This window comes from Psammomys obesus, unplaced genomic scaffold, assembly GCF_907164565.1.
Source record: "Psammomys obesus unplaced genomic scaffold, mPsaObe1.curated_primary_1811, whole genome shotgun sequence".
Taxonomy (NCBI): domain Eukaryota; kingdom Metazoa; phylum Chordata; class Mammalia; order Rodentia; family Muridae; genus Psammomys; species Psammomys obesus.
The window spans coordinates 12,717,397-12,743,508 of record NW_026585698.1 but is presented as its reverse complement, the minus strand read 5'-3'; the positions used below and the strand labels follow the sequence as shown (position 1 = coordinate 12,743,508).

General features: G+C 39.1%; 1 protein-coding gene across 1 annotated transcript in view; it reads right to left on the bottom strand.

Moving 5' to 3' along the window:
* Pcdh15 (protocadherin related 15) overlaps positions 1-26,112 on the bottom strand; it is an 844,567-nt gene that overhangs the window by 644,205 nt on the left and 174,250 nt on the right. Inside the window, exon 2 of the mRNA XM_055598939.1 lies at positions 1,226-1,344. Coding sequence (XP_055454914.1) covers positions 1,226-1,316 — 91 coding nt within the window. The 5' untranslated portion in view covers positions 1,317-1,344. The remainder of the gene's footprint in view (positions 1-1,225; positions 1,345-26,112) is intronic.

Sequence of the window (26,112 nt, the reverse complement as noted above, 5' to 3'; positions counted from 1 at the left end):
TTCCAAGCAGCTGTTTACTTATTACTACTTTAAAAAATTCATTATTTTTGCTCGGGTATTTAAATTTTCCATTAAAAGGAAAGTGTGAACATTTAATTTAGATGTGCTTGACATAAACAGGGTGCTAATTAGCGGGACCACTTCAGGGCAAATCTTCTCATTTTATGAATAAATATTATAGATTGTTCTGCAATCCCAAAAGATATTCACCTCGGCAAACACTCAGGGCCAAGGGTAACGCAGTGTGTGAACAACTTGAACACGTTTTTGAGAATATCAAACTAACTCATTCATCTCCAGGCGTGTCAGTTTAGCTAAGTGGAGTACAAAAGAATTTCACACTCCTAGTTACTACTGAGAACGACCAGATAACGAGTCAAGAGGGAAGAGGCTGCTATGGAGTGTCTGTTTCCTCTCTGCTCAATAAACATTGAGCCAAAGCAACTGGAAGTTATAGGAAGAAACACATACTCAGGGAGTAAAATCCCCAAGAGGAAATTTGACCATTTTTCCTCTTTTCACTAGCACACATGAGCGTAGGTATAACATAGATAAATACATGCATTATATACGAACATGCTACACATACGTATTTTCACATGCATATCCTAATTCTCACAGTGTGGTATTTAAAGCAGATCACTTTGATACTCAAAAACCAGCACAAGCACATTTAGGTCCCTGCAGACCTAATGTAATGAATCTTCTGAAAGATACTGAGGTGATTTTTTTTTTTTTAAGTAAACTAATTTGCTTCTCTGGAATGACTTAAGAAGTCAATTACCAAGACTTTGACATTTTTCTCTTCCCAAACAAAACCACAAGGAATCTAGTAAAGCAATGGACAGTGGTGGCAGTTGCCCTTAAACCACTTCTGGCTTTTCCTATTGTCCCTTTTACAGATTTTTGACTTGTGCTGTGCCTCGTATTGCTGGCTTTATTAGAGACTACTATTTGTGTTCATTCAAAGGTATTAGTAGAATTTAATAGTTTTCAAAGCAGTTTAGCCCTTCCTCAGTAAGGATTCAAATGGAGATTTTTAGGTTGGACTTATTACACACTGCCACGTTTATAGAATCAAATGTATCTACAACCACTTTTGTAAGCCCGTCCACATAAGTTCCTACAAAGAGCTTCTAACCTTTGAAAATAACTACAAATCGATAGCCATTGCTGGGAGGGAGGCCTCTTCAAACTACAGAGATCAGAGCAAAGGCAGACTTACCATCATCGTACTGGCCCCAGCTGACCGCCAAGATGGAGGCAATGAGGATCCCCCGTGGTAAGCACTTCCAGAGAGCTGACTGTGGGAACATCTTCTGTCAGATTTCACCAAAGGCTGATCTGAAATAACAGGAAGCAGGAAAGCACGTTTGGTGTGTTCATTATCAGCTAGAGGGAAACAAAAGTGCCAGGGCACAGAGAAGCCATAACGACCCCATGGTTAACTACCTGCGTCAAACCATCCGCTATGGAGCGGCACTCATGGCTAACACATTGGACCCCTTTGCCGACAGGAATTTGCACAGAAGTACCCTTGATTGGCGAGCAAGATGGTTGGGAAGTTATCACACTGGTAGCATCAAGAGCATGCTGACTTGAACACTGCGTTTGCTAAATGAAATTTTAAATAGTCTATCTTAATAAATATGCTTTTCATGGCATGATTCAACATTATAGTATACTTTTCTCTAATGTATGTCTTATCAGTTATTACATTTTTATATAAGAATGTCAATGAACATGAACCGTAAGGAATTAAGTGTGGAAAACGATCGTGAGAAGGCCAAGTTTTTTCTGGTATAGTAGTTATGTCTTAATTGTGCTCAGAAAAATAAAAAAAAGAACCATTTTTTTATTACATTGTCTCTCTACACATTTAGGTACAGTTTAATTCCAATGTTTTATTTCCCAATGCTTCAGCAGGTGTGCAGGAAAATGAATAAATTTTTTTTGAGAAATCCGAAGTCAGCTGACATACCAAAAAGCTGTTTTTTTTTTTTTTTTTTTTTTTTAAGAATGGTGTGTCAAATTTCCTTATGAATTGAGAAAATTATCTACGCCAAATTACATGAACTAAACCTGACTATGGATTGTGGCAAAGTGGGAATTTGAACTCATCTTCTTGGATTCACAGGTTTCCGACTACCAAGGACAGAAAACAGAGCTGCTCAGTGAGTCATTCTGTGGGGGAAACCAGACTGGGAAGGTTGTGGTTATCTAGGGTCATGGGCAGGCTTGTCTAAAGACACTGGCTGGTGCTCAGCCTGTCAGGAAGGGGAATGTATGCCGGCCTTGTCAAGTCCAGGATCTCATGTGATGACACACAGTCTGGATGGTCTTTTGGTACTCATGACTGATGGATGCTTCCCACAGGTCAGATGAGATATAATGCATGATGTCTTGAAATGCTCACTGTGCCTAGAATTCTCTTCAGGACAAACTTAATCAAGGGTATATGATTTTGTGCAACTAGACAGTGTCCATATTTCATTTACATATGTCTTATAGTACTGATTTTTACCATACTGTATCACATAGAACTTGTTGAAATAGGTTAATGAAGAGACATCAGAATGTTCTGATAGGTTGCAGAATGCTACACTGGATCAGAGACATTTTAATATGGAATCTACTCCTTTTCATCTTTTTATTTTCTCTTAGAGGGAGTAGGAACTTTGTTTTACCTGGATCATTTATATAATTCTAGCCTGTACTATAGAGGAATGAGGTAAAAGAAAAATGACTTTTATTTTAATCCAAGTCTTTCATCTAGCTACACAGCTCTGAAGAAACTAAATAGGAACTGTCACTTTGTTCAAAATTAAATGGAAACAATATATATATATATATATATATATATATATATATATATATATATATATATATATATATTTCATATACAATTGCTCTAAGCTCTGAACTGTTAGGCAAACAAAAGTGCATGTTCAGGATGGCAGCTCACTTGGCATGAGAACCATCATGTCAGCTATGATCCTCTGGCAGTCAACATCTGGACCTGTCCAAGTGTGGCTCATCTGTTTATTCCATGTGTCTTCTGAAATGTGTCACTATTGTCTTCCTCACTCCCTGAAGGGAAGGCCAGGCTCAGTCCAGATCTTTGCTACAAACCCCACCTTGCAGGATGGTACAGGAATGAGAAGTCCATGGAGTTTGAATACAAGTGTTATGGTCACTCCATCACAGAGAAGCTTGGGTAATTTCCCAGAGGGGAAAACATGCCTTAGCTTCAAGTGACACGCAAATCTTGAGTGGCTACCAAACTCCGGATCCATTGTGCCTTTTTCTTGGTGTTCTATAGCCTTCCTGTGGTGTTGGAAGATAATATCTTTAATACTTTCTTTTTCAAACTAGACAACATTACAAAGAAAACAAGCAAAATCTATGGTAATGATTAAAAACAAAAGAGGGCTAGGCATGACCTCAACAGCTGAGCGTTCATATAACATGACCAAGCCCTGGGTTCCATCTCTAGGACTGAAAAACATTAAAGGAATAAACAAAAATTCAGAACTGGTAAGTGAGAAGATATTACAATGATATTCATAAGAAAAACAACACCTTTAGGTCAGAAAGACACAGTTGTCTTCTTTATGGATTGTGAGTCTGCCCATGTGACTTTTCTCTTTCTTGGTTATCTCTGAGTTTGTTGTTCTTCAGGTTAATATTACTTTATTTTATTTCACTTAAAGCTTTCAAGATGAATACGACCTTACAGGTCACCACTTTAAAATTATCCCAGCCACCAGTTCTATTCTGATTCCAGAAATATCACTCTTCAATATGAGACCCTGTACAGGCTTATTACAGGATCTATTATACTTCAGAAAACATCACAATAAAAAAAACATGTATATGGGACAGAGAAGATGGAATGCTGTTGGTCTGGAAGGAGAGGAGCTTAGGAGAATGCCTGGATGTTTCTGCCTGGGGAAAATTTGGCATCTCTGTGCTTGTATTATTCCTTGTTTGATTTTTCTTATTTGTTGTAACTCCAAACTACCTTTGATGTGTTCAGCATCCAGCGACCTAGAAGAAGGCTATGACCTACCCTATAAACCTGACATCAGGTGTTTTAGTTGGACACTACTTTATTACTAGCTCTGAGGTCTTTGGAATTGCCAACAAAGGACTCAGCATGTTGCCAAGCAAGTGAAGGACAGCTTAAACATCACCTTCAAAGCAGGGCTGCGTGTCTAGCAAACTTGTGCCAGTCCTCCACGTACAACCCTTTGCAGCAGATCGCTCTCCAGATATTACTATGCTTGGGAAATCCAAAGCGTGCCCAGAGTTGAAAAGGCATACAGTGAGCTTCAATCTATTCTTCAATCTATTCTCTATTAAGAAGGTAATTTAATTAGCATGTTTAACCCTCTGGTTCAGTTAATACTTACTTTGGCACTCATATTCAAACTCTGTCAGAATACTGGGAATAGAAGCACTCACAATTAGGTTTTCAGTCTTACAGATTAAGAGGTAGAAGCTTCATGCCTGGTGTTTGATCTTTTCCTGAGGGTTAAAATATCTTAACATAATTATTCTCTAGAGAATACATCAGTTTTGGATTTTACATCAATTGCATTTCCCTACAGAATTAAAAGAAAGTATTTGCATTACTCTACCATTCCATATTCTTAAAATTCATTCACCTAGCATGATCTTATAAAGGGGACACTGGAAACCACTTGCTCTTTTAGCAGATATGAATATCAAAGGTGAAAACTGAGTATTTTTTTTTCTATTTTCGTGGGTAGTACCTATTAGTAAAATGAATATAAAACTCCATAAACATAATTATTAGAGACGATGTTTAAAAGGTCACAAGTGACATGACATGAAAAAGCCAGCATTGTTAAAAAAAAAAAATTACAGAATCACATTACCCCTAACTACTCATTAACAGATGAAATCAGGCTGTATGAAGCATTGGCAACTGAAGGAGAATATTCTACAAGAGCGAAGCTCTCTAACAGCCCAGTCTGCGGCTCTTTGCAAGGTGTCTACAGTTCAAGCGCAATCTACTCATGTCTTACGACAAGAGATAGGGTCTCTTTACTTACTACTTTTTTTTTTTTTCAGCATGGAACCCATGCTGTCCTCCAGGTCAGAGTGGTAGGAAGGACAACAGCAGTGGAGCTAGATTCAGCCGCAGTGTCCAACAAATACACTTTTGAAAATGTTGACTGTTCTTTAAGCCATTGCTCCTTACCAGTATGAAAGGCACCAAGGCTTTCTTGAGACACCGACTCTAGAGTGCACTGTCAGGCAACCCTACATCAACTCTCAAGAGGAAGCAGGTGAGCCCCTACAATGTAATGGGAGCCCGAGCAATTCGTCAGCCAAATGCTCAGGATTTCCGACCTCTAATCCAGTCTAGAAAGAGCAGCATAAACAGACCATGTCGCTAGGGTGTGACCCACATGCTAGGGTAAAGCAAACCTCCTTTCTTTCTTTCTTTCTTTCTTTCTTTCTTTCTTTCTTTCTTTCTTTTTTCCTTTAATCATATTAAAACCTGATACCGGTGCCCTAGTCTCTCCTTGTCTCCTTTTCCGAGAAGAGAGGGAGGCTGAGAAGAGAGGGTGCCATCCTGGCACCTCCAGTCACAGCAGGACGAAGCACATCCTCTCCTACTGAGGCCAGAGAAGGTTGCCCAGCTAGGAGAAAGAGATACAAAGACAGGGAACAGAATTGTAGCCAGCCCCTACTCCCATTATTAGGGGTCCCACACTGTCTTTGACCCCTCTGAATCCCTCAATCCTTCCTCCAACTCTTTCTCAAAACTCTCTGAGTTCAGTCTATTATTTGGCTGTGGGTCTCTGCATCTGTTTCCATCAGCTGTTGGATGAAGCCTCTCAGAAGACAGTTATGTTAGTCTCCTGTCTGCAAGCATAGCAGAGTGTCAATAATAGTGTCAGGGGTTGGCACTCTGCCATGGGTGTGTCTCAGGTCAGGCAGCTCATTGGTTTGACATTCCCTCAATCTCAGCTCCATCTTTATCCCACATTTTTTGTATGCAGGATAAAGTTTGGGTCAAAGGTTTTATGGGTGGGTTGGAATCTTCCTTCCTCCACTGGAAGTCCTGCCTGGCTACAGGAAGAGATGACTTCAGAATCCATATCTCCAGCTGCTAGGAGTCTCAGTTAGGGTCACCCCCAGAGATTTCACCTCAACTACCAAAATGAAAACAAGAAGCATTCTTCTACTGTGCCCATTCACCACTCCTCATATGAATTTCCTAAACTGACTGGAGAGTCTTCTTCTAATGCCATTGGGAACAACAGCGTTTGTCTTCATTGCTGCAGGTAACCATTTCCAGTCTTAAGCATAAACAGATGGATCATGACTTTCTTTATAATATAACATTTAGGAAACAAAGTTGCATAAATGCTTCTTTCTACATTACTTCACTTTTCTCCTCTCCTGCATGTTTATATATAAATCACACTCTAATCTGATCATTTAGAAATATTCTCATGCACTCATGTGTTAATATATGTTTTAACATAATCAAATATATTATATACTATGTTACATATGTATAACTGTGTTATATAATCACATTCAAAATACAGTCAATGTTCCTATTTTATTTACATATATTACATATGAATGTGTTAATCTCAGGTTTTTCATAAATTTGATTAACATCCAAGGAAGAAGCAGTCATGTCTCAGTTAATATGACATAAGAGTGGGAAATTGCCTAGTTTTGCACCGAATGTAATGTTGACCATTCCCTGGCTTTCATGTGCTGGAGATTTCTCAACAAATGTGGAGGTATCAGGGGCCCTTAGTGGGGAACCTACGGTGGGGACTGATGTCATCTGTACATGCCCTCAGGATAAAGGAGTTGTCTTAAAAATGAGTTATTATGCTAAGATAGATGGCAACTGATAGTTTTACTTAGTGAAGGTTATTTAACCTACGAAATGAAAACTAAAGATAAATAATGAGTCTTCTCTCAGGGTTAGTCAATTAACAAAAACCAACATGTGATTATATTTAAAGTCTGAAAACACACCAGGGCCCTGGCCTGTTTACCGTGAACTAGCTCAAAATCACCATACTTTGGATTGAAGACAAGGCTGTGCATGACTTCTTTGTGTAGTTATTCTTCTCATATAGTAGAATAGTGGAACGTGTTGCATTTAACCCAAAACCGAAGCAAAACAATCTTCTGCTGTAATTAATATAGATTTTTATAATAGGTTGATAATAGATTAAAACTAAGCAGCACTCTTAAGAGTAGATTGTATATCTATTGCAATGAGTTTTTTATGTGCAAATTTGGAACACAGTAAAACACAGAACTCAGAACACTGAGAAGGACAGGTCAATTGGTTATGGATGAGAAACTGAATACAGTCATATGTAGTTTCCAGGTACCTGATCAGATGTCCCACCAAAAATTCAAGTCCTGTGTGATGCCCTGACATACAGCAATAAATAATTGGGGCCTCTTATTAATAAACAGGAAATGTAAAGATAATAAGATGCATTTTTTCTTCAAAAAATTTTAGATGTGTTCATTTTACATGTATGAGTGTCTTGCCTGCATTTAAGTAGCTACACCAAGAATGTGCCCAGTGGTCATAGAAATCTAAAGAGGGCAGTGAGTCTCCTAGAACCAGGGTTATGGATGATTGTGAGCCATCATGTGGGTTCTAGCAACTGAACCCCAACCGTGTATAAGAGTAACACATATTCCTTACTGATGAGCCATAAGGAACACTGATAATAGTCATAAAGTACAGAATAACCATGCTACCATCTACACTCCCAAAGAAGCTAAGTACCAAGGAAAGAACAAGCAGGGACCCTTGAATCTTACTGAGATACAGAAATAGATTAGACATAGAGAATGGATAGAGAGAGGGGACTGTGTAGAACAAGGTTTGGGAATAGAAGCATGAGGTCTGAGGAGGGGGAAGAATGTGGAGAGAGAATACTGGGAGAGACAACTGAATTGGCAGAGCATCCTGGTACATGATAGAAACATAGGGCAATGAAAACTCCAAGAGCGATCCTTGCTAAGACTCCTAACAGTGGGGAAATGGAGCTGGAATCAGACTTCTTTGTAACCAAGCAAGACTTCCAATGGGGTGACTGGGACAACAACACAGCCACAAAACCTTAGACCCACATTCTGTCCTGCCTAAACAATGTGCAGGGGTAAAAGATGGAGCAGAATTGAGGGAAGGGCCAACCAATGACTGGCCCAGCTTGAGACCCATGCCACGAGAGAGAGCCCACCCTTGACACTGTCAATGCTGTTCTGCTCTACATGCATGCAGGAGCCTAAAATAAATGTCATCAGAGAGGCTTCACTCAGCCACTCATGGAAACTGATGCAGAGACCCGCAGCCAAACATGAAGTGGAGCTTGTGAAACTTCCAGAGAGGGAGGGGGAGGATTGAGTTGGCCAGAGTGGTCAAGGACATCCCAAGAAAACCTACAAAATCAACTAACCTTGGCCCAGAGGGGCCCACAGAGACTGAGCTGCCAACCAGAAAGCATGCATGGGACTGACCTAGGACCCCTGCACACACACAATTGTGCAGCTGGATCTTCATGCTCTGGGGACTGTCTCTGACTGCCTTGCCTGCCTTTGGATCCCTCTCCCTCTCTGGGCTGCCTTGTTCTAGGCTCAATAGAAGATGTGCCTAGTCTTACTGCAACTTGCTGTGTCAAGGCTTTTTGATAACCATGGTCGGCCTCCCCTTATCTGAGAAGAAGGGGAGAAAGGTGGATTGAGAAGGGGAGAGGAGAGGAGGGACTGGCTGGAGAGGAGGAAGGGGGAGCTGTGATTGGGATGCAAAGTAAATAAGCAATCAGTAAAATATTTGTACACTGAGTTGCATGTAGAAATATCTCAAATATGGTAACTAAGGTAATAGTCTAATAGATAAAACAACCAGATAAAGACAGCAAAAAAACATTAAAAGTTTTGTATTAATGAAATTACTTTAAACTTTATCTTACAACTACGTTAAAGAAGTGATAGATTTTTACGCTTTTATTTTTATGTTCATTTTTACTTTTAATGGTACAAAGATGAACCATTTGTGTTAGAAAAATAACTTTTTGTACAAAATAATACAAACCCTTCAGTTATGCTACAAATCCACCAAGGATGCTGGTAGTTCTTTTAAAAAAGACAAGACTTTAATGCAACAACCCATTTTATTTGAAACCACTATAATTCTGGTAAGAATAAACCTCTTTGAGTTAAAAATAGAACATCAATCCACTTCTCTATCCAACATACATTATATCTATATTACATGCTGTGGCTGCAAGACACAAAGAGATGGCATTTAAAGTGTGTTCAATACTTGAGATTATAGAATACAGTATCGACAAGCTAAAACAAAGTGAACAGTAATACGAGGAAAAACAAGCCAGGTAGTGATGGTGCAGGCCTTTAATCCCAGCACTTGAGAGGCAGAGGTAGGAAGACAAAGGGAAAGGGGAAGGGGAAAGGAAAGGGAAGTGGAAGGGGAAGGAAAAGGGAAAGAAGAAGGAAAAGAAGAAGAAAGAAGAGGAAAAAGAAGAAGAGGGAATCATAGGCAAGGAGCCTCAGTAGGGGTCTGGATAGAACCCTAATTTGTCAAGTAGTGTCAAAATCATTCCGTTACATAACACAATACACACAACACTATATATGTGTATATATGTATTATATACCTATATGTTAGATATATACATATATTATAATTACATATATTTACACATAGACACATTTAAATACATATGTATGTATATATATATACATATACATATGCATATATGGAAATTTTATTCTCCTTTTGCCCAGCCCTGGGTCTTATGTCATCAGCGGATAGTCACTGAATATACCTTTTAAATACAAATAGAACATTTTCATGTAATTTTCTATTATTTCCATTAGTCGAAGCAAATTTTCTCTATGTGTTCATCCTCAACTTCTCTTTGTGTGTGATTTAAAATAATCAATTATCTCTGTAACATTTCCCAATAACCCGGGGAAGCTAATGAGTCAGCCCTGAGTAGTGTATGCTGTATCAGAGACTCTCATCACCTATTGTTGTAGCAAACACTACGGTATGGCAAACTCTACAGAAAATATAAAAAACTGCATTGAAATGCACATTTGTCATGAAAATATTAAAAACCTCCCTATATTCATTATGAGAAGATAAGTCTGGAACACAACTGGAAAATAGCTATCAAATACTAACACTAATTTAGGTTTCATGTATGACATATTTCATTAGGCCATTTATTTCCAGAATCAATTAAAATATGTCAATTTTCCTCTTCGTGTCAATAAACACATATTTGTAAGCCCTTTCTAACCTAGTATGATCTGTATTTTAAAGTTCTTTCTTTAGAAAATTGTTAAAGATAAATTAACATAAGCCTGAATATATATATATATACTAATTTAATGTTTTTAAATGGAGAAAATATGAAGTATTTACAAAGAGCTTCTTTTATTCAGAAGAAATTTTCAGGGAAAAAAACGAAAATGAGACAAAACACAACAGAAGTTTAAATGATAATCTTTTCCCAATTAATTAGCTCTCATCACCTGTATAAAGTAGGGCTCACCCCATAGCATTCCTGCTGAAGTTCAGAGGTTCAGGATTTAATTAGCACTCCTGAAGTATGCTGCCTAACTTCCAAAACTAAGAAAGAAAAAAAAAATCCACATTTTTCTCATGATTCAGCAAGGTATTTCCCATAGGTATAAATCATTAAAGAGTATTAACTCCATGCAAATTAATGGCTAGAAACTTCCCTTTCGACTCTGAAAGAGCTGGTTAGATCAGAGCCAGCAGTTATTCATGGATGTATGGAGCTTCTGAGAAGACTTAAGACGTGGACGTCATTTCTATGAGGCCCTCGGGGAAAGATGAATCAGATATTAGGAATGATTTTGGAGCTGTGGTTTTAATGAGGGTGATGATAACGCCGAGGGGGACTGAAAAAGAAGCACGTTGCAGCCTCCTGCTCTTACTCACCTCCACACGTCTCAAAAATAAATTCTGTCACTACCTTGTAAACAGAAGACTTTAAAGAGCCAGAGAATTCAGAGGTATTTGCAATAGCAGTATGTATTTGGCTTCATTTATTTCTTTTTAAATTTTCTTTTGCATTTCATGGGTGAATGTGGTGTGCAGGTGTGTATATGTTTTTGAATGTCTGGGATCATACTTGTGCCTGTGTGAACACGCATGTGGAGGCTAAGAGTGGCATGGTCACCGTCCTTGATTGTTATTTCCCTTTATTCACTGAGTCGAACCACACAGGCCTTGGGCATCCCAGGTCTCCACTGTCTGAGGCAGGAATTACAGACAGGCCATCATTATTTCTCCTGGCATTTGCATGGATCTCGGGGAGTCGAACTTTGGTCCTCTTGCTTCTGCGGCAAGCGCCTTAACTGCTGAGCAAGAACAGCCCCATGTTTTCATGCGTTCTTCACTACACCCAGCTCAGAGTTTATACCTATGACTGAAAGTTTAGGGAGACAGTACACCAGACAGAACACCCTAAGAAGTAAGCATGGACTCTGCTGAGATTCAACTCCTATTAGCTTTTTCCTTGGAATTCCAATTCCTGGTTTTAGTCTATCTTGCATTAGAAAATAGAATAAGCACCTATTACATCAACAACTAATTACAGTTGAATTATTTTTACTTCGATTTTCATGATACTATTATAGTGTAAGTATCCCACAAGCACACACATCTTTCATAGACCATGTCCATCCTCCTGATTCCTTCTTAGTTGTAACAGACCGTGTTGGTGAAAGAGCAGCTTGTATTGTTCAGACCCTGGTATCAATTGGAAACATCTCTCCTTACAACCTTCCATTTGACAGCCAGACAGTTTGATATCAGCTCTCGCTGTATTCAGTACCCCAGTATCATCATCATCATCATGGTCCGTATTCTTTGTTTTCATAAGCACAGACTATGGAAACTTGTAACAGGTAACTATGTCTGTAAGCTATGAGCCATCTGAATGACAGCATGCTTAACCCCCAGGATGGGGTAGGTAGAAATTTGATGTCTTTAATGTGAAGGCTATCTGTAAAGACAACATTAGAAGCTAGAATGGGATAGGTGGAAATTTCAGTGATACTGTTAGTCATTATTTTAAGAAAGGAAAGAAAGAAAGAAAGAAAGAAAGAAAGAAAGAAAGAAAGAAAGAAAGAAAGAAAGAAAGAAAGAAAGAAATCAGCAGTTGTCAGAACTGCTATGTACTTACTAGGAAGAGTAAAAACATTATACAGTGCACACGTATTCATAAATTCCTTCTCAGGACCACCAAACTGCTCAGTATAAAGTAAGAACACACCTCAGGCAGCCCTCAGCATCCTGATTGTCACTTTTGCCCCAGGTGTTATTATATGCTCTAAACTTTGCAGCCCTCAGATTATATTTAAACATGCTACCAAATCTCCAGATTCCTCTGCTACTGATGTGTGTTTGTCCATGCCTTTTCTACACTTTTTTGGGGCTTACAGGGGATTCTAGACAATCTTTTAAGCCAGCTCTTGGTAAGAGCTGCTTTTTTGAGTAACCCTGAGATTGATGTAACCTCCCACAGGGGTCCTTACGCACTGAAAGTGTACACACTGCTCTTACCGGCACAAATAGGAAAGGAGGGAGAAAGCGTGATTGTGCCACACTACATTCCTGAAGGCCTTTCCTGATCCTCAATAAACCTGACTATAAGGAAGCTTTCCAGGTGAATATCATGGTTGCCATAGACACTTCCAAGGTCGTTGTGTCTGTGATCATAACATGTAGAGTGTAATATTTGAAGAGAGTATAGCTTTTTAAGGGTAAGCATATCTAAATATGGAAGGAAGAAATACTAATATATAAATACATATTAGATAACATACAATGTATATATTATACATAATATATTATATACTAATATATATAATATAGAACAATAAACCCTGATGACATAGAAGCCTCTTACTAGGAGCATTTCTATATAACTTGTACCATTTTTTGTTATTTTAAAACCACCCACTATAAAATAAAAGCCGTGAAATGGTTGAAATGTCTAATATAATGTTGGTAGAAACTCAGAAGTTTTCTCTACAGATTAGTACATTAAACAGAAATATTTGTATTTATTGATATCGAAAAGGGTTTTATACGAAAGTGGACGTGCAAAGCAGCTGGCAAATGCACTCAGCTTCACGAGGCATTGCTAATTAAAGTGGGAAATACTGTTGGCAGAGATAACCCTCTAAAAATCACTTTCCGTAGAATCCCACATGAAGCAGACTAATTTTAATCCTCCGAGCTAAGACTAAAATTGTATTATACACTATCTCCCACCCGCCAAATAATATGAGCCTGGTGAACGGCATCCAACTGTCACATTAAGCCACTTTAAGTGTGGCTCATCTCTGTGATTTTCTTGTAATCTCATTCTGACTACAGCGTTCAGTAAGCTACAGTAATTAGAACAGAGTAAGCATCTGGCAGTAGTGACTGCTTATGGAAAAATACAAACAAACAAAAATAACTAATAAGAAAGAGAATGAAAACAGTTTGATAAGGGGAGTTTCCATTACACTGTTGAAATGAAGTCAAATACTGTTATAAACTAAGATGGTTTCTCATCGGTTATTATCAAAAGATACTTCTCTAGTGTTAAAATTAAAACAGTGATTGTTTTTTAATATCGGGCTTGTAAATGCTGGTAACAGCTTTCATTCTGGAATTGTTGCACATGCTCCAGATGGGGATTATCTTTTCAACTTATGTCTGAGTAGGTGTTATATTGGTACATGTACAAATTGTCAAGATACATTTAGTCAAGCATGAATAAAGGAGCAGTAATGAAGTGAATTAGTATCTTTAGGGATTTTGCCTGGTTTTGACAATACTTGGCTATGTGTTTGTTTGTTTCCTCTAAGGATACTGATGATGAGTTTATGTACTTCTCTGGAACTGAGGTAGTGTGGAGCAAGTTCTACAAGGTGAGTGAGAATAAAGAGAAGCCCCTATAAAAACAGACATGAACAGTCATGAACGTCGAGATGAAGAAGTCTGATATCTCTTTAAGGGCGCTTTCTCTTTAGCAAATGGTGGTTCACACGTTTTGAAAACAAATCTGAGGGGTGCCCTTGAATACCTTGATTTATATATATCTGTTCGTATCTCATTTCAGGACATTAAAATCAGTAATTGAACACTTTTTAGATACCTTATTACTTTATTAGAATATATTAGATATGAAGGACTTCATGATGTTTGCATGTTGTGGGAAGACAGAAATTCAGATTCTAACTCTCATTATTTTGAAGGAGGCTATGACGGTAAAAGGGAGGCTGGAGTCAGGAGAGTCTCCCGGCATTGTGTGTTTGTTCAGGGAAGGCTGAGAAAAATGTCACTTGTACTGGAACATGAATAAGCCAAAGGTATTATAGAGCATTCATAACTGGAACACAGGAATGCACTTCTGAAGTCTCTGAGTTTGAGAAGATTTGGATTTAGACAAGACATTAATACAGGTGAATAGGAGGGAGAAAACAGCCACTAGAAGGGGAAACACCTGACATGGGAGCTGGGAGAATGAAGGTGTCACTAGAGCTGGAGGTGCCAAGAGAGAAGGAGGTTTTGAGTAAAAACCAAAATGTTGGCTTGGGACATCAAAGACTTAAAGAGTTATTGAATTGCTGAAGTACAGATGACTATAGGAAGACAGCGCTGAGTCTAGAATTGAGGAGGCGCTATGAAAGCTGTCATTCATGAAACATAGAACTGACAGAACTTAGGGAGAAATACACAGGGTATGTAAATCCGTAGAGGCCAGAAGGCAAACCCAGCTTAAAAGATTGAGAACCAAATATGACAGAGACAATCCCTGCTCCCCTTACTCGGACACCCACATGGAGACTGAGCTGCCTATCAGCTGCCTCTGAGCAGGGGATCTAGGTCCCTCTTTGATCACTTACCCCTGGCAATGCGGCCTTGCCAGGCTACAGAGGAAGAGGATCCAGACAGTCTTGATGAGAAATGATAAGCTAAGGGCAGATGGTAGGGCTGGAGAACTCCCCCTTTAAGTTGACTAGGGTAAGGGAATAGGGGGATGAGGGAGGGAGGCTGGGACGGGAAGGAGGTGAAGGAGGGGGCTACAATCAGGATATGAAATGAATAAATTGTAAAAAAATAAATTTATTTATTTTATTTTATTTTATTTTATTTTAATTTTTCTTTTTAGTTACATTTTGTTAACTCTGTGTCCCAGCTGTATCCCGCTCCCTCATTCCCTCCCCAACCCCACACTCCCTCCCTGGTCTCCTCCCTGCCCCTTTCCAAGTCCACTGATAGGGGAGGACCTCCTCCCCTTTCATCTGATGAAAAAAATAAATTTAAAGGAAGATTGAGAAGCTGAGAGAGGGAGTGGCTGAAGTCAAGTGAAGGGTTTGAAGCAGGAATTCTGCTCTAATAGATGGTACTAATAGGCTGAGGGAAAGAGGAACATGAATTCACCACTGTGAACCCATTAAAGAAAAAGAAATCATGGATTGCTCTAAGGAATGTCATTACAGTGGATAGGTAAAAACAATAATCCAGGCCAAATGAGGTCAATAATATGGGACGTTTGGAGAATTCTCTGTTACTATATAAGATAAAGAGAATGTTGGGTGTGGGTGGCATGTGGGGTCCGTGCTAATGACACCTGCTGCCAGTGAGAATGGCCTGGGGAAGGTCTAGGTCATCTGGAGTTCAGATGGAGCAGAAGCAGGCAGCCTTCCAAGATGAGACCAGGGCCTCAGCTTAGCAACTGCATGTCCATAGTTCATTTCTTGTATGCAGAGAATAGAGTTCACAGCTGGTGGAAGTTGGAGGTAAGAAAGTTATGTTGGGGGTGTGAAGACAAAGACAAGAAAATTCTTCACATGGGTAAAGCTAAGCCCGTATGCAAAATTAACATGATGAGGTTTATTTCCTATGTTTTTTTTTTCAATTAAATTGAAAACTGAAAAATTATTTGCCCAAGAAAGACATTACCTTGTAGAGCTCCTGCCCCCTCCAGGTCTTTCTATCTCCCCATTCTTCCATACGAGTCTCTGCACTCTGCCCAATGTTTGGCTATGAGTCTCAGCATCTACTTTGATACCAAGATGGATAGAGTCTTTCAGAGGCCATCTGTGACAGGTTCCTGTCCGGTTCCTTGTCTTCTCCTACTTCTGAAGTCTATCCTGTTTGCCAACAGAGCCAAAAAAATCTGGGCCCAATGGGGCCTGCAAAGGCTGATGAATCAACAAAGGACTATGCATGGAGAAGACCCAGACCACCCATGGGCAACTCAGTCTCCATGGGGGGGTTCCCTAGTAAGGGGAGCAGGGGAAGTCTCGGGCATGAACTTGGTTAACTGATCTTTGATAACCTCCCCCTGGTGAGGTGGCCTTAGTAGGCCAAAGAGAAATAGGATTGGGACAGTCCTGATGGGACCTGATAGGCTAAGGTCAGATAGTAGGGGACCAGCACCTCTCCTATGAGTGGACTCGTGGGGAGAGACATAGTGGGGAAAGAGGGAGGGAGGATGGGACAAGAAGAACATAAGGGAGGGAGCTACAGCCAGGATTCAAAGTGAATAAATTGTAATTAATAGTAATAATAATAATAATTTTAAAAAAGCATTACCTAAAAGACGACAAATGTCAAACATATAACTAATACAAGGAAAGGTTTGTAATAAACTAAACTTAATGGGACATTGATCTTTTTAAATAGATGGGAAAGAGCCCGGTTGAGCTCTGAAGTGTTCACCAGGATGGTCCTGAAGCTGAAATGAGATAATTAACAAAGAGTTGTCCAGGCTCTGTTCAATAATACATTGCTTGATATGCTTAGCAGCCTGAGTAACAAGCTGTAACAGGATAGTAAGAGAGCGCTGAGAAAGACTCCAGTCACACTAATCACTGGCAATAAAAGTAATCAATGTCTAAAATCACATCACTTCAGAAAGGGTCCTTAAGCTACTTAAAAATTCTAATAGTCATGGAGCAACTTAGCAGTTTTAGATAGCCTGAGATGGGCTCCTGTTTTCTCAATAACACTGAAAAAAAAAAACACTATTTCCTTGGATTAACATTAAATATTTTTACTACAATAGTAAAATCAAGCTACAAAATTTATAAAATAAAACTTCCTGATAGTGGCAGTTGTTGGCAATTTAGATAGATGAGAGATAGGTGAATGATAGATTAGACAGCTATGTGTTGGGTTGATGATAGGCAAGATAACTAGATTAGAAGTAGAGGATATAGAAGATATGAGTGATACATACAGATTTCTATAAAGGATATAAAATCAGTCATTTAAAGGTATATGAGATAAATGATGTTACAAGGTAATACAGAAAAATATATGTAAACAGTGTCATTCATTTCAAATACCAAACATCCTTTTTTTATTTAGTCATTAAATAATTCACCAAAGCAAAAGCTTAAATATTATACAAAGCATTCATAAAATTGTAAGTCTCTAAACCAAAAAAAAAAAAAAAAAAAAGAAAAAAAAAAGAAAAGAAGTCATCATAACTGTGTGAATGCTAGAATGCTATTACGTTCAAAGATTTTTTTTTTTCTTTGCAAAATCTGCTTTACACCTAGACTTCTTCCTTTGGTAACTTAGACTTCATCTAAATTGGCAAATAAGAAATAAGATTCTTCAGAGAGGTGTGTTTCTCACATGTTTATCAACCCTCTACAATTTATTAAATGTTGACAACAAATAATGCTGCATATTCTCAAGTCCCAGGCAAGGTTACTCTTACAGCTCTGTTAGGCTCAGAGCAGACAGCTCTGCAGTTCTGACCCTTGCCTCCAGAGCGTTTCTCTCCTAGAAGGAGGTTATCACCCAGGTAGCTGTCCCATAAGGTAAGCCATTTCCAAAAGAGAAACAAAAGACTGGGTAGAAAGAGGAGACTAGATAGCAGTGGAAATCGTTCTGGAGGATGAGCAACAGGGAATGAGAAACACGAGGAGAAAGTTGTGTCCAGGTTATAAGAAAGAATGATCACAGAGACACACAGAGTATGCCCGACCAGGAAATAGTGCTGCTTTACTAGGACTTTAACAAGCTCAGCTAAGGGTCCAGACTTGGGGAGAAAAAGTTAAAACTTGTTTTTGACATCTACATATTAAGCTACGAGGAATCTCTAAGCTCGTTATAATAATAACCTCACGTAAAGCTTTCAGTTTCTGTTAACAGCACCAACTTTTAAAATCTCTTATGCATCAAGTTTTGTTCGATGTCTCGGTTTCCCTATGAATGCCAATGTCATAAATGCTAGCAACATTGAAGTTGGATAAAATTATAGGCAGATGAAGGTCCACGAGAAAATGTCAGGTTATTTATTCAAAATATTGATCAAGGGTGACACACACTCCTCTAACTAGGAAATGCAGACAGTCCTATGGGAGGGACGCTATGGAAGGTGGGTTATGGGCATGGGGGGTGATAGAAGCCCTGTGGGAGGGAGATGCTACTTCAATGGGAGGTGGCAGATGGCCCCATCATAGGTGACAGATGATCCCATGAGGGGTGACAAATAGACCCATGGGAGGGGCCAAATAGGACATAGGGGGTGATGGTGCATTGGAGGAGAGAGATGTTCTCATAGGAGGTCACAGGGGTGCTATGGCTTAATGAGATATCCTCTCATGAGAGGTGGCAGATGGCCCTATTGGATGGGACCGATGGGTCCATAGGGGGAGGTGACAAATGGTCCTGTGGGAGGTGGCAGACATTCCCAGGGGATGGGACAGTTGGGAACATGAGATTTAGCAGATTGATTCATGGGAAGTGAGAGATGGTTCCATGGGAGGTGGAAGGAAGATGGCCCTTTGGATGGTGACAGATGTTCCCATGGACAGACAGTGATGGCAGACAGTCCCATGGGAGATTACAGATAGTCCTCTAGGAGCTGGCAGGGGGTCCCTTGGGAGTGCTATACAGGAGGGGTGGCAGATGAGATCAAAGAAGATGATAGATGGTTGTATAAGAGCTGGTGTCATCGGAGGCAGAAGATGGTCCCATGGAAAATGGCAGATGGTCCCACAAGAGAGGTTTCAGATGCTGTCATCAGATGTGGGAGATGCTCCCATGGGAGTTGGAAGACTTTCCCAAGGGAGGTGGAATACAGAAATGGGAGGTGGCACATGGCGTGGTGAAAACAATAGTTTAAAGCATAGTGAAAGTATATACTAAACCAATAAGTATAAAAATGCGTTTCACCATCAATCTTAGTCACGACATATCCCTCATTTAATATTTCAGATGTTAAGAACCAGAAAAATTATGTGTGCTGGAATAGCACCTGTTTTGAGGCCTTGCTCTGTGGATATGGCTGTTCAGAACCCTGTGTCTCTAGTTTCTTTTACTTTGTGTTTAAAAACAGCCTATGCTCAACCTTCTTCCCTGTGAAAGTTTCTCTGTGCTGACAGTCCCCCACCCATTTCCTCCCTGCACTGCTGTTCCATGGGCCACATAGACTCCCTTTACTGACCTTTTCAGAAAGTGAAATTCTGCTGAGCACTGCCTCCAGCATCACAGCCTCAGTTTACAATGATGTCCTCCACTCAAAGTACCAATCTTGACAAGAGTGATCTAAGGATGCCATTTACTAATTACAAAGACTTACTCTTCAGGAATCAGGAGGTATGCCTCTGAGGGTGGTGAGCAAATATTGAAATCACACACCTACACACACACACACACACACACACACACACACACACACACACACACATTGGTGCTGTGAAATTTTCAGCGATGCTATTGTATGAAGTTTGTATTTTCAGATGCTGGAGGTTCACATATCATCCTTCAAAGAAATTGAATTTCTGAAAAATAAAATGTTTTCCTCAGGACTACGATCCTACATGGAACTTAGAGAAATGCCTGACAGATTTGCCCAATTCCCCCTGCACATCTTCTACTTGGTGGAGGGGGTTAAGTTACTCAGAAATTTGGCTCTGTGACGTGACAGTCATTTATGCAGAAAGAGAGCAGCCGTGGAAAACAGAAAACCTGATCTGTGCACAGGCCCAGCACACAGAGGCAACTCTTCACCTAGTTTTCAGGAAGAGGGATGGATCTTAATTTCACATGCTTTAAAGTAACTTGGGATTGTATTTTTGGAGCTCATTGCTTGAACTGCGGCTTCAGTAACTTATACTTCTTCTCGGAGTCTTGCTGCTGGGAGAGAAGTAGAATGTGTAGTTTGGAAGTCTAGTTCCTGGCAATTTGCAGTATGACTCGTAGTGCAAAACAAAACGCACTGAACTGAAGTTATGGACTGCTTTGTCAAAGTCCCTTAACACTCACCTGATTCTTACCTATGTATCCTTCTATTGTACATATGAGATATGCTTATACCTATATAAGCTTATATGTATATATCTATATCTATCTATCTATCTATCTATCTATCTATCTATCTATCTATCTATCTATCTATCTATCTATCTATCTATCTATCTCTACCCAAGCATTATTTTACTAAAATTCCAAGAATCAAACTATCCTTCTCCCAAAACTATTAAACAGCACATACTTCTTCAGACATTTACAGTTTGAGTCCCCCGTGACCTATACTATGCAGAATAACCCTCACAGGTTTGCACATTTGACTTTTCCTCCGATTTAGCCTTACCGGAAACACCTCATGCAAAAAAAAAAAAAAATACTCTGTGGAAAAGCTAAAGCTCATGATTTTAGTTTACATAAGATAAAGATATGTAACATCTATTATTTTTTCTGCCCAGACATACTCTAAAATTTCCATTGTAGCTAAAACTGAAATAATTTAAACCTCTCTGATTGAAGAACTCAAAATAAGATACTCCTCAAAGGAGCCGGGGGGGGGGGGGGGGGGTCTGTACTAGGTCTCCTGCATACAAGCTGTAGTTGTTTAGCTTAGGGTTTCTGTGGGACTCCTAAGAATGGAAGTGGGGTGCCTCTGACTCTTTTGTCTGCTCACAGGACCCCTGTTCTCCTACTGGATTGCCTAGTCCAGCCTTGATACAAAGATTTGTGCCTAGACTTATAGTAACTTATACTGAGTTCTGTTAATGTGCCTGGGAGGGCTACTCTTTCCTGAAGGGAAGCAGGGAGCAGTGGTTCAGGGGCAGATGGGAGGTGAAAGAAGGAACTGGGAGAAGTGGAGGCTGCAGTTGAGATGTACTATATGAGAATAATAAGCACAAAGGAAAAAAATGAAGAGACAAGTTAGAACACATATAAATGATAACCTTCCCCACTGCGGGTTGTTTCTATTCTATCTCCTTACTACCTTGACAATGAAGAACCTTTGCATGTTTCCCCCCCTTCAACATGGTGTGCCTCAATTTATATATTCAAAGGGCCCCTTAATGTGTAATACGTATTCAAATTCTAGAGGCTTCCCAGTGTGTGGCCAACGCCATGTACTAGCTTACCGTGATAGGCTAATTTATCAACGTAAAATACGACATTCAATGCTGATGACATTTTCTGAGCTCTGTGCTTCTTAGATTTTGACTAGAAACAAACATTGCTGTTTCTTGATCGGGGAAGCTTAAGGTGCTGGTGGTCATTTCAGAGTTGTATGGAACTGTTGATTCCATAAAACGATTTCTAGAGGAAAAATAGAAGCTAACAGTAATTGCTTTGCCACTAACTTGACTCTCAATGAGACCTTCGTTTCATGTGACTTGCCTTTCCTAAAAGAACTGTGTTCAGATGGAAACTGTCAGAATAAGTACAGGTTTTAGATCCAGAACTGGCTGGAGCCTTGGGTGGAAGAGGGAGGATTCCAGCAAACGGAAGCATTCATTACACAGCTTTGGAGGACTAATGCATACATTTGGACAGATAGCTGTCCATCACTCTGGGACATTTTACTGTGTGAGGGGTCCATGGTCATCAGAGATCAGAGGAAATGAAAGTCCAACTCAAAGCAAGGTGGATGGCTTTTTCTCTGAGAAACAGATTTAAGAGAACAAATTTGCCTTAAGCAGGACAGAATTTGTGAACATTGTCATTATAATTATAAGCTAGAATTGTCATTATAGCTTATTATTTGTTGCCTCATCTATAAAATTCAAATGTTCATAATAGTATAGATATTAAACTGAATTCATACTTATAAATGTTTAGCGCAAGTAAAAATCCCTGTAAATAATTCACATTTGCATTAATATTAGTAGATATGTCAATATTGTATAAATTATACATATAGTATATATAAATATGTTTTAACAAATAAGGAAAGAATGAAATGAAAACAACGGGGCCAATTTGATTCCATTTAGAAGGAAAATGTGAATGTGGGTAGCAAACAGCAAGATATACTTACAAAGATGCCAGATGATGGTAGCAAGGCATGAATTTAACATGCCCACGTTGAGAAAAATGTGTGAGGTTTAGAAAATCTAGACACTTCCTATTCTTCCTTTGTCAACCAGGCTTTTCCTCAAACTCACAGAGATCCCCCTGCCTCTGCCTTCCTAGTGCTGAGATTAAAGAGTGTTCAACCACAGCAACCCTTCCTATTCTGATCTCTGACAAAATCTCAACCATGTGGAGTAAGCGCAAGGAGGCGACGACAACCTTCAGCCTCTAAGTTTTATTGTAACAAAGCTATTGCTAAAATTCTGTTTTGTTCATTTTCTTCTTCCAGGGCCATTCCAAAACTTTAAAGTCCAGCAAGTGTTAGGATGTAGTTCTGAATCATGTTTCATGAGTGTCCCTTTATACTCTCAATTGAACTGTGAATCTTGCCTGCCTGAGGCACAGCCATTTACTGATGCAATTCTAATTGTATGGAGACAGTCTAATATTTCATTTATTTTTAGTTATTATATACAAAACGAAGCACAACAGATTGTAAGCGATGGTTTTTAAATAGGCAATACAATAATCCACAAAAATCTCAGAGATATTTTCTTTTATTATGATATATGTACATATATATTTATACTCTCTGTCTCTCTGTCTGCTTATCTGTCTCAGTCTCTGTGTATATGGGTGAGTGTGTATGTGTATCTGTGTTATGCATGTGTGGATTTGGAGGCCAGAGGTCAGCATTGAGCATCTTCTATCTCTGTCATGTTTGCTTTCCTCAAGGGATCACTCTTCATATTGAGGAAGAATAGACTAATTATGTCTGTTTGAATCTACGGATAGTAGCACACTATGATAGCGTTTGCCTTCATGCAGAGGGTGAGCATAATCAGTATTTTCTTGGCCATATCAAGCTATTTCCTTGCAGGCACAGGAGGATGTGGAGGGATTCTTTATGTTGTGGTTGGTGTTGAGATATACCAAGTATGACATACACTCCTGCATTCCATTGCTGATGGTCATTTGGGTTTGGGGGGTCCTGAAGTGATCAGGGATATACTGGCATTTTGGTTTAATTGCGATGACTATCTACCTCCGTGGGGGAAAAAATATCCAGATTACGGTATAGCGATGAATTTAAATTTATCAGATTAACACCAAAGAGTTTTCAAAAGTCTTTCTACACATTCATAGTACAAGGAGCCTGAAAATCCCTGGTGACCCCCAGGCTTGCAAGTACCTGGGGCTCTTTATCTTTCACACTGGCCATCCCTCGGGAGCATAGTGGTTCTTATTTCTAGCTTCAAATTGCATTTTTTCCCAAAACTGAATGCCTTTTGTAACTTCACCGCCCACTGGAATAGCTTACTTGGGAATTCTAGAGCCTACTTTTCACTTTGCTCCGGGGACAGTCTACCGTTGTTTGTTTGATTGTTTGCTTTGTGTGGGATGAGCCCTCTAAATTGCTATCTTGCTCTTTTCATTAAGTATTTTGATGACCATTTTAAATTTCGTACACAACAGTGTATCTTGTGGCTATTGCTGTTTGTAACTTACATTCACAGTTCATTGTTATTCAAATCTACGAAAGTATTGTATTGTAATCTTCAGAAATCTTAGTAAGTTTAAATGTTACTTTCTTTTTTTTCTTTTTTCTTTTTTGTATAGTGAAAAAAAAAAAAAAACCTATTGAAGACCAGAAATGTGGTACACAATAAGTGCTTTCCCTGAAGATATGAAGCATCTTACATCAAATTCCAGAGGCACAAGGAAAACAGTTCATTTGAGGAGCTGAAACAGAGTTTGAAACAGAGAAGGATGTTGTTGGAGAAATAACAGTGGCTGCTTTAGGTCATAGATTCTTGTCATACATTTAGAATTATTGCTAAGAGAAAGCAGAAACCTCCATCCGTTTAAAGGTTAACACTGGCCCGTCCCTGTGAAAGTTTTATAGGATAGATCGGCACAGAAGAGAAAGGATCAATGGGGAGGCATCTTAGACGGATGCCTGCTGGGTGGGAAACTGAATCCTGTACAGTTTGGAGAACCAAAGTGTGAGAAATGTGTAAGCCTCGATTAAAGGCTTTTCCTACCCTCCACGTCTTGTCTGGCCTTTCAACAAAATGTCATTTGTTAGAGATAAGTTAGAGTATGCTTCGCTGCTTTTAGTTATTTTTAAACCATTACAGGAAACTTTAAAAGATGTTTCCTGAAGTCCAATTGTAATTTTATACTGGAATTAAAAACCTGGCAAAGATATGTTAGCTTTGATAAACTCACCGTTGGATGGGAGGGGTGGCACGCTTATTGTCCCTATCCTTACCCCCAATGGAGTGCTCTACAGATTTCCCTTTAGCAGTGAGGTTTGATAACCATTATTAACTGGGGCTTATTGGTTGGGTCTCACATGCTCCACATATTCAGCGTTTTAATGAGCCTATGTTTATCACATTCTGCTCTGTGAAAATTAACACACTACGAGTCAGGTATCACATCTTGGCATAAGAGCATCTTGCTTTATCCTTTGCTTACCCTTGCATTCCTTTACTGAAAATTCTTATATATTTTTCCTTCTATTTATATACTTCTGCTTTACATATGTATGTACTTTAATTAAAATTAATGCATTTTGTACAGGTATTCAAATTCTTAGAAAGTCATCTATATCATTACAATATAAAATACGCACCATGCAAATACACACAATATTTAATAACTATTAAAGGAATAACAGACAAGTTATTATTTAACAGAAACAAATGTATTAATTGAATTATATAGAGTGTTAATCATTAGTACTATCAACTGGATATTTTGGTATCAACTCCCTTGATTTCACATCAATTCTAGTCTGCATTTCTCAGATAAAGATACAGGGCTTAGTAATATTAATAAGTAGGAGACAATTGGAAAATCAATGAGCTATGATGCCAGTATGCCGCTTCTAACTTACAAACATTTGGACTTGTGTCTAAATGTTTGCCTTCTTCAAGGTTCTACTAATTGTACTGTACATTTCTATACACTGCTATTTGATTCACAACTATCCCCACTGTAAATGGAATCCCTTAGGTATTCTATTTTATCACAGAGAATGTTTTAGTCATACTATATCCTTGAATGACTGACTAACCTGTCACCAGAAAGAAAAAAAAAGAGAGAGAGAGAGAGATTGACAGCATCATTTTCCTTCGCAAACAATCTTGGGCTTTCTCATTACACATTTAAATTAACTTACAAGGGGGGGTTGTCCTGATGGTGTTCCATTTGAGGATGGTGAGTCTTCATTTCTCACAGAAAGGGGAATAGGTAATGAGATAAAGAGAAAAAATATTCAGGGAGCTGGCAGGCGAAGTGTGCGCTGTGCAAGCCTGAAGACCTAGGTTTATACCCCAGCATCCAAGTAAAAGCCACGTGTAAATCCAGTCCTGGGAAGCGGAGACAGTCTGGCTTATAAAAAACACTGTGGGAGCAATTAAGGAAGAAACCTGGCCTTGTCCTATGACATTTACATGTACCTACATATGCATGTCTCCCTGCCTGTCCACATACACACACCTAATCACACACAGGAGAGAAATGAGATACTTTCTTTGCGGGCTACACAGCAATACAGCGCTTACTTCTGCTCTCAAGGTGCTGATGAGGTCACTGAAATCTACCACCTGTATATCAAATGCAAGTACTAATGTTTTTATTTTTTAATTTGAGTTTGTATTGATATCGAGATGGGG